This window comes from Podarcis liolepis, assembly GCF_965112155.1.
Source record: "Podarcis liolepis genome assembly, chromosome: 10".
Classification (NCBI taxonomy): Eukaryota; Metazoa; Chordata; class Lepidosauria; order Squamata; family Lacertidae; genus Podarcis; species Podarcis liolepis.
The window spans coordinates 25,666,053-25,679,771 of NC_139562.1; the positions used below are offsets into that span (position 1 = coordinate 25,666,053).

Consider the following 13,719-nt stretch of genomic DNA (forward strand, 5'->3'; position numbering starts at 1 on the left):
CTAAAGTGGTGCTTCAGGTTAACAACAGTTTCAGGTTAAGTACGGACCTCCGGAACGAATTAAGTACTTACCCCGAGGTACCTCTGTACAGCCATGTTGTCGAAGCATTTCTTGATTTAGGTTTTGGTTTTTGTGATGCCACTGTTTTAAAAAGAGAGAAGAGGGAGAAAGAAAAGTCATGTATTGTAAAATTTCGTTTGGTTAGTGAGGCTGAAAGAAACACTGAGGCAATGGTGAACCCAGGGTGGTTGGGTTTTTTTTTTAAATATAAAGTTGTTTAGATGGATAATTTTATTATGTTGTTGTTGTTTAGTCGTGCCCGACTCTTCATGACCCCATGGACCAGAGCACACCAGGCACTCCTGTCTTCCACAGTTTTAATAATAACATTTGCTTAATGGCACTATGACTATGAGTTTTATTCAACTAAGTTCTACTCAGCATAGATCCATTAGGGATTAGACCCACTGTCTCCAATACTAGTCATACTTGAAGTGGGCCCAAACTGATATTAATGAACATGACTAATTTAAGTCCATTAATGCCCATGGGTCTACAAATATGAACGACGGTCCTTTTAAAACCATGTATATATATTGTTGTTCATTTGATATGTGTGCCACTTTGCTGCATTCTTCTATAAACGCTGCATACATAGACAGAGGAGGAGGACAGATGAGACTTAGCTGAAGGTAGATTGAAGAAGTGCTATATGGAGCACTCTTTAGAGTCTCTTATTTGAAAGCACTATCAGACAAATTATAAAGCCTGGGTACTTGCAGCTTTTTCTGATGACTTTTCCATACCACTTACTAGTAGTTGGTATTGTAAAAAACAGCGTTTTCAAGAATCATCCAAGCTATTTTGCTGATGATAATTGCCCAGCATGACTTGGGTCCAAGCTATCTGAAAGACTGTATTCCCTCATACGAGCCCATCTGGGTTTTGAGATCTTCAGGGGAGGCCTACCTCTTGGTCCCACCACCCTCACCAGAACGCTTGGTGGGGATGCAGGACAGAGCCTTCTTAGTGGCTCCTCCCAGACTCTGGAACTTCCTCCCTGGAGAAACTAGATTGGCTCCCTCCTTGCCCTTCCATTGGCAGTCGAAGCCCTTGTTCCAACAGGCTTTGGGGAAACTGTCTGCTTTTAGTGAAAGGGCTGGTGCTGTGCTGTTTTTATTGCATTTATTTGTATGTTTTCAACATATGTTCTGTACGTTTATGGTTTTAATTCTATCAGCGTTTGCTTTTACTATTGTTTGCTTTTATTATTGTTTTTTCAATGTTTTTAGCAATTCATGTTTTTATTTGTAGGCTACCTTGAGTCCTTACAGCAAAAAAGTCAGTGTATAAATAAAATGATGATGATGATAATTAATATCTTTTTAAAATTGCAGGTACCATTGGATATAATCAGAGAAACAGAATAGATACTCTTATGTATCTGTTGGCGTATCCCCAAAGACCAATGGTTAAAACAAAAACCATAGAACTCATAGATTTTGAGAAACTGCCAGCTGGACAGAATGCCACAGTTGCTGTGATGAGTTACAGTGGTTATGACATTGAAGATGCTCTTGTGTTAAACAAAGCTTCTTTAGACAGAGGTAAGAAGGACCTCATAATGCTCTGCCATTATCAGTGGATTGAGAGCTATGTTTCTTTCTTCAGCTCAATTCATTCAACCATGGTAAATTAATTTAACTGCAGTTCAGTGGAGAGGGTAGCCATCGTGGTATCCTTCAGCCATTTTGCTGAACTACAAATCCCATCATCTCTGACTATTGGCCATGCTGTCTGAGGCTGATGGGGGCTGGAGTCCAAAAAGTACCGGAGGGCAGAACATTGGCTACCCCAGATATAGGGTAATATTTCACTTAACAAGCCATGGTTTGGGACCTGTCATGTGTTTTTAAAGCTGTGGTTTGTAAAAGCTATGGTTTGGTGTGATTCCTGAACTAGAAAATCGTAGTTATGGCCATTGCTCTGATTTCAGAAGTGCCTGCAAGATAAAACTGGGAATGCTTAGCTGATTAAAAACAAAAGCAAGCAGGCATCTCTGAACCCAATTGGCCTGTACATTTGCAGCCTAAATTATGGTTTTGGGCTAAGCTATTACCATAGTTTAACTTCTTCCCATAACAATAAACCATCGTTTAGCATTACACCTAATTGCAGCCACTGTGTTACAGCAAACAAAATGGGGAAAGGCAGTATAAAATTGCCTAGCAAACCTCTATACTTAATCCTGAACCAGAGTACTTTTTGAAAAGGAAGCAAGCTCTCTAAACCAATGCTTTTTAATGCGTACAATTGCAGTGTCATATATCCTTTAGCAGAGCTGGCATCTGACCAAAAGGAACGTACTAAATTTTGCCGGAGGTTGGTGTGTGTGTGAATGTATCCTGCTGTCTTCACTTTGATGAAGCTTGTCTGGATGATCTGGTTTTAGTGTTGTGCTAACAATCATTTTCAAAGTGCCATCTCCCTTGAGAAATGCCTAACATTTATTTTGCGTGGCCACAAAACTTTCCTGCCAGCTTGTGCTGATACATCCTAGCACACTTTCCCCAGCCTTTGCACCCCTCCTTGCTAGTTGCCAGGCAGCCATACTCGTATTCCTAGACATGTATCTTTGGCATTAATGTCTGCACACTTAATTTATTCTTTTTTTCTAAAACAATGGCAGACATGATTTAAAGCAGAATGTTTTCCTTCTTGCAGACTGCTAACATTGGGGAGAAATCAAAGACTGTTCAGAATTACTTCGTATCACTGAATAATGTAGATACGTCAAGCATAACTTACAGCTATTTTTGGGTTTTCACTCCAAAGTTTATTCAAAGGCATTCTACTTGTGTTTAGAAATATGTATGCGTTTTAGTCAGTTAGGGCTAAGGAAGGAAACTCAGTGCATTTGTATGTTTAGCTCTAACTTTTAGTTCTTACAAGCAAAAGTTATCAGTATCATTGTCTGATATTTTTAGAAGGGCAAACTAGAGGTGATACTTCTTGTTTTAAAAAAATACTTTGAGGCCTTTATTAAAACTATGGAAAGTTTCTGGCCACTTTGAACTCACAGTTTTAACAAGAGTAGCCATATTAGTAATCTCTGACGCTTTAAAACTAACAATTTTATTGCGTCATAAGGCCCATTGCATTTTCATAGTACTTGTTAGAAACGTTTTTAATTGTTTTACAATGTTTTAAGTGTGTTATTTTCTTTTATTTTTAATTGTGTTGTTTTATCTTTGCTGCCCTTGGCTCTTCACGGAGAAAGAGGAGGATATAAATTTAATAAATAAATAAATGCCGGCTTTTGTAGCCTGCAGAGGTCCATGCCAAAATTGGTGCAGCCTGATCCTATACTTGCAATTACACATAGGATCTAGATAAGTGAAAGCTTGGGGGGGGGACCAGAAAAATTGGGCAGGAGACCTACTTCCCATGCCAATTTTTTCCATATATATTTTTTCAGGCCCTCTCTAGCAGGATCACAGCCCTACATTTTTAAAGGTGTCCAGGAAATATATTTTTAGTTGCATTATCTTATAAATCAGTGCTACTCAAAGTGGTGGTCCACGGACCAGTGCCAGTTCACAAGCCACCGACTGCCAAACCCCAGTGACTCCACCACAGCCCAGGTTGGGTGGGATTCTTCAGGGACTAAATAGGGTACCAGGCCCTGGCACCTTGGGATGGGAATTGCCGGTCTACCACATCAGATAGCTTGAGAAGCACTGTTATAAGTAACTTTTCAGAGGGCTCATTTCTGTACTGTAGAAGTAGATCGTGAACTTGCAACGTAATAGTCACTTAACTATCTTAACTCTCATGGTAGGAATTTTGATCAACTTGTTTGCTTTCTCTGAGGTTTTGGAAGGTGTCTCGTGTACAAGAATGCCAAGTGTACTCTGAAGCGTTACACAAATCAGACATTTGACAAGGTGATGGGACCCATGCTGGATGCAGCTACACACAAGCCAATCTGGCGCCATGAAATTCTAGATGCTGATGGTATTTGCTCTCCAGGTATACAGTGATGTTTTGTGTATTTTAAGAAACTATCATTTTGCGCAAGTGTGCTAGGTACAACACAGAACACGGCAGCCCCATGCCCTGTGGCATTCCATCAAAGTAACAGAGTAAATATGAAGGGCTGAGGGATTAATAATAGTGGGGAAGCATTCAATGTAACAGAGAGTAGATGAAATTATAATGCATGCTTTGTCGAAGTTGAGTTTTAAGATGGAGTATAGCTAAACAAAGTGAAAACTTTGTGCCAGGCAAATAAGTTCTTGTTTGCCCTGGCATTTGGTTCTTAATTGGTGGGGTTGGCCCACCTATGAGGCAAGGTGAGGTGACTGCCTCAGGCGGTTGGAGTCACAGGGGCAGAAGATCCTGATGACAATCTTTCTCCCCTCCCCGCCACCCTTGTTCCTGATGTAGATCTTCCTTCACCCTGTCTTCCCTGATGGGGAGGGGGCACCATTTTGGGGTCTGCCTCAGGTGCCAAAATGTTTTGGGCCAGCCCTATTAATTGGGATCAGATGATATGATGAAACCTTAGCCTGTATTGGTGTTCATCTTTTAGTATGATGGAGGAGGCACTGTCACTAAAATGATCACTTTTAGTAAATAATACTATGTGTTCATCCTTTAGTGGGACGGAGCATGATTGTCCTTTTGTAACATTGCAGGATCAGCACTTTTAGTCATTGATGGGGGTTTAATGTTATTTAAAATTTTGTATTTGATGTTCTTTTACAACTCTCTGTCTTTTTGAGACATTTTATGTAATATTAACAGATAAGTGCAATAAATAATAATAATAAGCTTATTGGTGGCTTTTTAAAACTGTCCACTTAGAATAATAAGACTCAGTAGTCTGTTCACTGCCAATTTTTTCTTTACTTGAAAACTTTTTTAAATACAGTGGTGCCTCGGGTTACATACGCTTCAGGTTACAGAATCCGCTAACTCAGAAATATTACGTGGGTTGAGGACTTTGCTTCAGAATGAGAACAGAAATTGCGCTGTGGCGGCGGGAAGCCCCATTAGCTAAAGTGGTGCTTCAGGTTAAGAACAGTTTCAGGTTAAGAATGGACCTCCGGAACGAATTAAGTACGTAACCAGAGGTACCACTGTACTTCATAATTTTGATCAACTTGATGCATTAAAAAAGCACAACCTGTTTTCTTCTTCCTACATCCTTACAGGTGAAAAGGTAGAAAACAAGCAGGTGCTTGTGAACAAGTCAATGCCAACTGTGACCCAGACGCCTCTGGAAGGCAGCAGCATCCCGCAGCAACCACAATATAAAGATGTGCCCGTAACGTATGTCACACCACCATACTTTATTTCTAAAAGCCAGAGGGGGAAAGGAAGAGTGGATAGTTCATGCTTAGTTCTGGAAAAGTGGGAAATAAGGCTGAGCAACAGAAGGCAGGGAGACCAGGTCAGGAACTTCATTGGATCATGGCCAGTGAACTTCGTTTTCCAGGTTGTGCAGTGTAGAATAACTGTAGGCTAAAGTACACATTGCATTAATCATGCTGTTAAAGTGCTTAAGCTGGCCACTTTTATTCTGAAAGAAAACTAGCTCCATTCTGGAACATGCTGTATACCTCAAATATATAGAATCACAGAATTGTAGAGCTGTATATTAATTGAAGAGAACATCCAAAACTCATGTAACAATAAATGCAGTAGTTGTTCAGGTAAACGTCATTTCTATTATAATTTTCACTTATCGTGGAAGGGCTGGGCTGCAACTTATTCTTTATTTATCTGTTAATGTTCTTTTTTAATATTCAAGCGCAGTGGTATCATTTTTAAATCAGGGACAGAAAGGTGTCTGTCATTCCTTTCCTTATAATTTAATTCCAAATGCGTTTTAGCAGTAGTTTTAGTATAAAAAAGTGCATTTGCTGTCTGAGCTTAAAACTTGCAACCTGATGTCCCACAAGCAATGTGGCTTTATTTCTGAGAAATGAAATACGTGTTTTCTCTCCTAATCGTTAGTTACAAAGGTGCAACTGATTCATACATTGAAAAAGTCATGATATCTTCAAATGCTGAGGATGCATTTTTGATCAAAATATTGCTGAGGCAAACGAGGCGGCCAGAAATTGGAGACAAATTTAGCAGTCGCCATGGGCAAAAAGGTATATACATTGTTATGTTTAAATTTTTTTATTTGCTGTCCTTGAAATAATGCAATATGCATTGCTTATTTTGTAGCATATTGGGGGTATCTGCATAAAATTGGTATATACATATATGCCGCTCTCAGCTATTCATAAGTACATATGCTCCTGTTACCAAAAATGTGTCAGTGGATGCAAATGACTGGGACCCTAATACTGTAAAATATAGAATATAACAATGCTAACAAAGAATGGAAATTGCTCTGTTTTGAAATAACAATTCTGCACACAATTGGCCAAAATATTCCAATCTCTCTGTCTTTGTACATGTGTGTGTGTGTGTGTGTGTGTGTGAGAGAGAGAGAGAGAGAGAGAGAGAGAGAGAGAGAGAGAGAGAGAATGCATATATCCAAGTGGAGATGGAATTGCAATCTTGTTTATCTTACTTATCACTGATCTGTTGAAACTTTAAAAGGGTTACTGGACTTTAAAGAACAACAGAGCTGAGTGCAGCCACCATTGTGCTGCCTTTTGGTTTACCTTATGGGTGCATGGCAAGCAGCAGTGGCAGGAGATTGAAGTAAAACAATTGACTATCCCTTCATGATGTTCACGATGCTTCTAGCCAGCTCTGCCTATGAGGATTAGGAGTGTTTCAGCACTTCCAATCTGCTGTCCAGACCTAAGATGGTACTTCATCCCACTCTGCTCACTGCAGGGCCACTTGGCTAAAAGATGGTACAACATGCAGAGTTCATTTGCAGTGACGGACTGATGCAAACTGAATTTGGACCCCTTACTTATAATTCTCAATTGTGTAAAACTCACTATATCTTTTAACTTTTTATTAAGGAATATTTAGCTGATGAAAAACCTGCCTTTCAACAGCTTGGGCAATTGAATAAATTCTAATATTTCCAAGACCTTGATGGGGTTGCCTTTTGGAGCATGCCTGGAATTTTTATAAGCAGAAGCTACCAGCTATCTTTTTTGAAAGATAATGCATCTTTAATGCTGCAGAGCTCAGTGGGTGTCCTTGGACCAGTCCCTATCTTTCCGCCTAACCTACCTCACAGAGCGATTGTGACAATAACGTCTTGGAAGGCAGTGACCAGTATCATGTGTGTCAACTTTAGCTTCAGGAAGGAATGGCAGGTTTTAAATGAAACAAACAAACAAACAAACAAACAAACAAGTTAGGAATATTGTCACATAAGTGCCTCATTTGCTTTCTTTTATCAGGCATCAATCACAGTGTGAAAATGAGCTTGTTACCTATAAACAAACCACTTGCTCAGATGCGTTGCTGATAAGGCCTCAGTGTCTACCTCTTCCCTTAGCAACTCTGCAGCAAAATTAAGGTAGCAGACCTGCTTTTCAGAGAATCTAGGGGGAAACCCCAGGTGAAGTTTCTTGATAAGGACATCTCCTGCATAAGGCATTCAGACTTATTAATTTCCCCAAGTGCTCTACAAAATATATGCATTGTTTTTAGTGCACTCGGAATGGTATGCTTGACTGCTTTGCATACCGTGCCTAATTATGTTAATCATAGGAAAACGTGGAGCTGGAGCTTGCTAGATGCCTGACCACTTTCCAAGCCGCAGTTCTGCTGTTGGAAACAACTCCCAACAAATGCCCGTCAAACCTTTCTTCCTCAAATGTTTCAGTGCAGGAGATGCAATCGCATCTCTTGGAACTTTATTCCATTGCTTAGTCTGCATGACTGTTCCCCTGAACCCACCCCGTAATGTCTAACCTAAAAAAGATATCTTCTTGCAAGAGAAGGGTACAGTTGTCCTTAGCGGATAGGCTCAGTATTGGTTCCTCTTTGTTTTATGACACCCTTTTGAAAACATACCACTCGCAATCTTCTCTTGCTCTGTGCAGCACGAGACAATATCGAGTACATTCAGAGCCTCAGTCAGTGCTCCCGGGAGCTGAGTGTATGCTGCAAGGTGCCCCAGAATCTCCTGCAGCACCCACATTTCTGCAGTTGACAAAACAGAGTGGAAATTGTATTTACTGAAAGGAGGAAGCTGGGGAAAATACTGCCCCAAAGTCATTTTTTTTAATAAAAAAAAAATGTTGCTTCAATAATATTTCAGAATTCTGTTTCTTCTGAAAGTTGTGGATAAGCAGATGTAAAACCACACTCTATTCAGTAATGATGCACTTTGTTGGTGCTTCTCATTTTTACCCTTCTGTAAAGGGTACAGTTTAGGGGATACTTGAAATTTTGCAAGGAACATCCTTGCATTCTTTTGGCGTGCCAAACAGAGAAACCTAAACCCATTTGAGGTAATATTCATGTTGTTATATCAGTAGCTTGACTTCCACCAGATATCTTTTGATTGAGCTCAAACAAGCAAAAGGAATGATTTAGCAGCCATGCTTATTTTTTTTTCAAATTCACAAAAACTGAAATCAGTTCTTGATCCACAGAGGGCTGGGAGAACACAGAAGTTCTGACTTCTATATTCACCAGATCATTATATTTCCAGATTTCCTCTTGCTTCTGTAAAAGTCCCAGTGAAGGGGGAAAGTTAGGCTCCTTTGATGTGAAAAAAGCAATATATCACTTCTCTGAAAGAAGGTTTTGCAGTCTCTCATGTGAAAAAGGATTAACACCTCCAACAATGGTCCTGCAGATCACAGAGCTAAGCAGCAATGCTGAGCAGTATTCCTGAAGTGGAAGAACTGTATTTAAGGAAGGAGGATTGAAATGGCAAACAGAAGCTGTTTTAATAGCTAAAGATCCCAGATAAAGGCTTAAACATTTCTTGAAGTATTTGCACTAAAATGCCTCTAAAGACAAGGAAATGACTTCAAATTCATAAATGCTATCTTTAGGAAAACAAAGTTCTGTGGCCCTTAGCATTGAGATAGTGCGTGTTCACTGTAGTGCAGAATAAAGATACATTATTCACAATATCCAATACCTCTTATAGCCTTTTTCTTCTCTGGTATTATTTAATTAGTGTGCACTATTAAAAGCACAGGTCTGACAAACTCAAACCCAGGATGGTAGACATATTCCTTTAAAAATATATGGTGGCCTGAGGACCACATGAAGTATCTTTCTTGGTCTATTTTTGTCCTGCTTTTCAGCCAGCAGGCTTCCAAAGCAGCTTACATCAGCCAATCCAATTAACTGAGGAATCCTATGTATGTCTGCTCAGAAGTAAGCCCCAGTGAATTCAATGGGACTTATTTCTAGGGAAGTATGTATAGGATTGCAGCCTAAAAGTGCAATAAAACTGCAATTAAAATGCTATTAAAGGCAGAACTCAAGTTAATCCATTGGAAGACAAATACATAATTCTAGTAGAAAGAATTAAGATCGTGCATGAAGCTCCAGTGAAGAGGCCTTGGACCGCTTTGGGGGGGACGGGACAAAACCCAGCAATGAGTTAATTGGGCAAATATACAGAAGGAAGTTTCGAGGGCTGCGGGGTGGGGTGGGCAGGAAGCATTGCTCATAGTTTCTAAGCATAAGTGAATTCATTGTTTTTCTTTTTCTATTCTTGTCACTTTTGCCACACACAAGCGTCTTGTATAACTCCATGCAGTTTTGGAGCTTTAAGATTCCTTGTGAAAATGGGAGTCAATCCATTAAGTACTAAATAATCTGGAGTAGTAGCAATATATTTTAGACCCGGGTAGCTCATCCAGATCCAGATGTTGGGCTTCCACTCATTAGCCCTGCCCAGCAGTCGGAGTGATGGGAGTTGCAGTGCGACAACTAGGGAGCACCATGTGGATTAGCTCTGCTTGAAGAGACACAGCCATTGATGCCTTAGTGGAACTCAGAGTTGGGGGACAGGTTGTTTTAACCATAACATCTGGTTCCATCTTGTTGGATCTCTTAACCAGTGGTGGCCAAACTTGGCCCTCCAGTTGTTTTGGGACTACAACTCCCACCATCCCTAGCTAACAGGACCAGTGGCCAGGGATGATGGGAGTTGTAGTCCAAAAACAGCTGGAGGGCCAAGTTTGGCCACCACTGTCTTAACCCATCTCATCCCTTGGATCACAGCACTGAAAGCATTACAAAATTGTATTGAATTAAAGCGAAGCACAGAATTATCCCCCTCCCCCTCCTTCCACTTGAAGCATGTCCATACAAGACTCCCAACTTTCGTAACTTTTTTTTTTTAAAACCACTGCTTAACTTGCTGTTCTGAGTGTCAAGTAAGCATTTTAACTCAAATAACAAACAGGTAACCTTCTGACCCTTTTCAGTAAATCTCTCCCCCCCCCCATTTCCCCCCTCTCCTCCCTTCTCCCAAATTACGGTAGTTTAGCATTTTATGGCACAGAATAAAAATCTCCCGATTCTGTTTCCAAATAGTATATATCCTAAACACATTTTTCTGAAGCTCTCGAGTCATTCAGCTATGTGTATTTTGTAAAGTTCCTATGGTTATTGTTTTACAATAGCTGCTTCCAGGAGCATTGTAGGGGTTTCAGTTAATCAGCTCTTTGTGTGCTTCAGACTATGCAAATTTATCACACCAGACCATTCAGCAGCTCATGGGAAACCAGTGTACAAGCTGCATTGTCTTCTAGCGCCTCCTCTAATTTAAAATGGTTTTAATAAAGAAGCTAATCAAGTTTGCTTATGTATTATTTATCTGTCAATTTTAATTCTGGCCATCTCGATGTCATATGAGAAGTACTAAGTGATAGGATAGATCCACAAATGATTCGGCAATGGAACAAAACTATAATTAATTGGTGCTGCTTTGCCCTTGCACATATTTAGGCAAATAGTGTCTGCTAACTAGAAGACCATGTAGCTTTGGCATTTGCAATAATTTATTTTGCTATATGATAAATTGAAACCCCAAATACTTCCATACAATTCTGAATTAACAGAGGGTTTTGGGGGACAGGGATGGGTTTAGATCACATTATCTGGGTCTCTTAATGCCAGGAATAGCATTGAATCGGTTCATTTATTTAAATCATCTTTATCCCACACCTTGAACATGTGGCTCATAGGTGAACTTTGAAAGCATACAGTTAAAAGCATTTTTGCACATTCTGAAATCTCTGCTTGAGCGGCATAGAACAGTAGAAGGTAAAATTCAAGACAAATTGTATTTATTTGCTTTGAATGGCCATCATAATGTCCTCTTTTTTGCTCTTTAAAATATGGCAGTCCTACCCAACAGAAACTAGTAGCACTGCAGCTGTTGCTTCTGACCCAAATGTGTCATAGTTTGCACTCTGTATACTATGGGCTGAATCAGACTTTAAGCATGATAGGATTATTTGCCTTATTTAGAACCTTAAGAGCTTTGTCATTATGAAAAGTATATTATGCTTATGATTTTACTCCTACTGACAGATTTTGTTGATAGCTGAGCAGTATGGGTTTATTATTATTATTATTATTATGAATGCAACATATTCTGCTATAAATGACATGGATCCTTGGATTTTGTACATGGAGGGAAAACACAAAACTGGTGCAGGATATATCTGAAAGCTTCAGGATATCTGCCTAAGACTTTGGGCTTGAAAACTGGAACCTAATAGATACACAGCCCCATTCAGTCTGGGCTCTGATATTTACGGGGCCCTTCACATGGACCCTGGACACATGGAAACTGTTTCTTCATGAGCTGCAGGATGCCATATCAGTGGATCAGGGCCCATGTGCCCAGCACTCCCCGTGTGATCAGATCTCTCAATAATAGCTAAGCTATGTGGGAGCATCAACAAAAGCAGCCAGGGTAAAATTCTAAGGTCTTTGTGTCTTTTAGAGCAAGATCTGAGTCCACTAACTCCGTGACCAGTAAAGCCCAAACAAAAGGCCCAAATACTATTGTAAATTATTCTAAAATATATGTGGTGCTTTTGATTTTGTTCTACTCCCCGCTGAAATATTTTGAATGAGGCAAAATTATCAACAGTTGTCTGATTATGTCTGGTGCCCAAATATATATATATATTTCTGCAAAGCATCTACGCTATCTTGCATGCTCCTTACAAAAAGTTACTTGATGTGTATTCCACAGAAAATGGGGCATATTGGTTATACTTTTTACTAAGCAGACGCTATAGAGAATACACAGATAAATGGTATCTGATCTATAATGAACGTATGTTGAAACATAAATTGGCAATGCCTTGCTAGTATCCATTTCTAATAACCTTGAGGCATGAGTGAAAATAATACCAAAATAGATTCTCAACTGCAGAATCCAATAATATAGCTATCATGGTGCTAAGTGTGAGAGCTCACAGCATTCAGGATCATTGTAAACTCCAGGAAGCTGCAATATACCTATTCAGCTCCGTAACTACACTGACTGGCAGGAGCTCTCTAGAATTTCAAAAGGGTCATTCTCAGTCCTATCTGAAATGGCCAGGGTTTGATCTAGAGACCTTCTGCATGCAAAGCAAATTCTCTACCACTAGGCTACAGCTCTTCTCTTCCGCACATACTCAACAACTCCACATAATCTGAGCATGTAGGTTTTCCCCCTTCATTCATTTGTAATCTGCCAGAGGACTTTTATTATTGGGCAGCATCTAAGTGGCATAAATAAATAACATTTTAATTGTACCCTAACCCAATACCCTTTTTGTGAAATTCAAAAGAAAAGAAAGGAAAGGAAAAGCAAACCCGCAACTCCATGTGATTGTATTTTGAACAGTACAGAATTGTTGGGTCCCTTACCATAGGAAGAAAGCATCTATCTAGCTTGTCTGTCTAATGTTCATTCATTTGAGGATCTGTGTTTGGGGATGGATCTAAGCACGTCCAAATCACACAGGTGAACTCCCATATGCCTGACTCCGCTTCCGATCACCCTGCTGGGATAATATGTGAATTGTCCACATTAATCTGATTTGGAACTATAATTTCTCTTCTAGAGGGGCTGCGTTAGGGGCTGCCTTGTACACAATCCACTGGGATTGCCTCTTGGAAAGGAATTAAAATTTTGATTTGTGCTCTTGCTCTTCTTCTCATGCAAGACTGGGGAACCACAGGCCTGGGAGACAAACACAGCCCTCCGTGCCTCTTTTGCAGCTGTCCCCACCCACCACCGACGAGTGACCCCTGGAGTTTGCCCAGATGACAGGGTGCCCCCCAAGTCCCCAAAAAAGTTCCTACCCCTGTCGTAATGGTTTTGGTAATTTGTGTGCAGGAGAACCACCTTTTGAGTTATGTCCTATGCTAATCTTTACACAATGAGATCACTCATCTGTTAAGATGATCAGGAAAGGATCTTCTTTGGGGTGGGGGTCTTTCTTCTCCCCCACCTCTAACGTGTACCTTGTTGTTGCATGGGAGCCACTTCCTTCTTGCGCAATCCTGTACAGGAGGAAACATGACATCTGTGGGGGGGAAGACCCAGCCAAAATTTGTGCATCATGGGACTGTACCCCAGGCAACTGTATCTTTGGACCGGAAATCTCAGATTGGTGTGGGGGGGGGGTTCTCATCTGTGGCTCCTTGTCTTGCAGAACTGCTTTGTTTGTTTTGCTAAATTCATACCCTGCTTTTCCTTGTAAAATGCCCAAACTGACACACGACAAAATGCAATTAAAA

General features: G+C 40.2%; 1 protein-coding gene and 1 long non-coding RNA gene across 3 annotated transcripts in view; one reads left to right on the forward strand and one right to left on the reverse strand.

The window, feature by feature from the left end:
- Positions 1-13,719, reverse strand: part of LOC310687310 — a 374,731-nt gene that overhangs the window by 252,523 nt on the left and 108,489 nt on the right. The window lies entirely within an intron of this gene.
- POLR3B (RNA polymerase III subunit B) overlaps positions 1-13,719 on the forward strand; it is an 81,789-nt gene that overhangs the window by 53,073 nt on the left and 14,997 nt on the right. For both annotated transcript variants that reach the window (XM_083462152.1, XM_083462151.1), the window contains 4 exons: positions 1,398-1,607; positions 3,874-4,032; positions 5,220-5,337; positions 6,025-6,167. In XM_083462152.1, the coding sequence (XP_083318278.1) occupies positions 1,398-1,607; positions 3,874-4,032; positions 5,220-5,337; positions 6,025-6,167 (630 nt within the window). The remainder of the gene's footprint in view (positions 1-1,397; positions 1,608-3,873; positions 4,033-5,219; positions 5,338-6,024; positions 6,168-13,719) is intronic.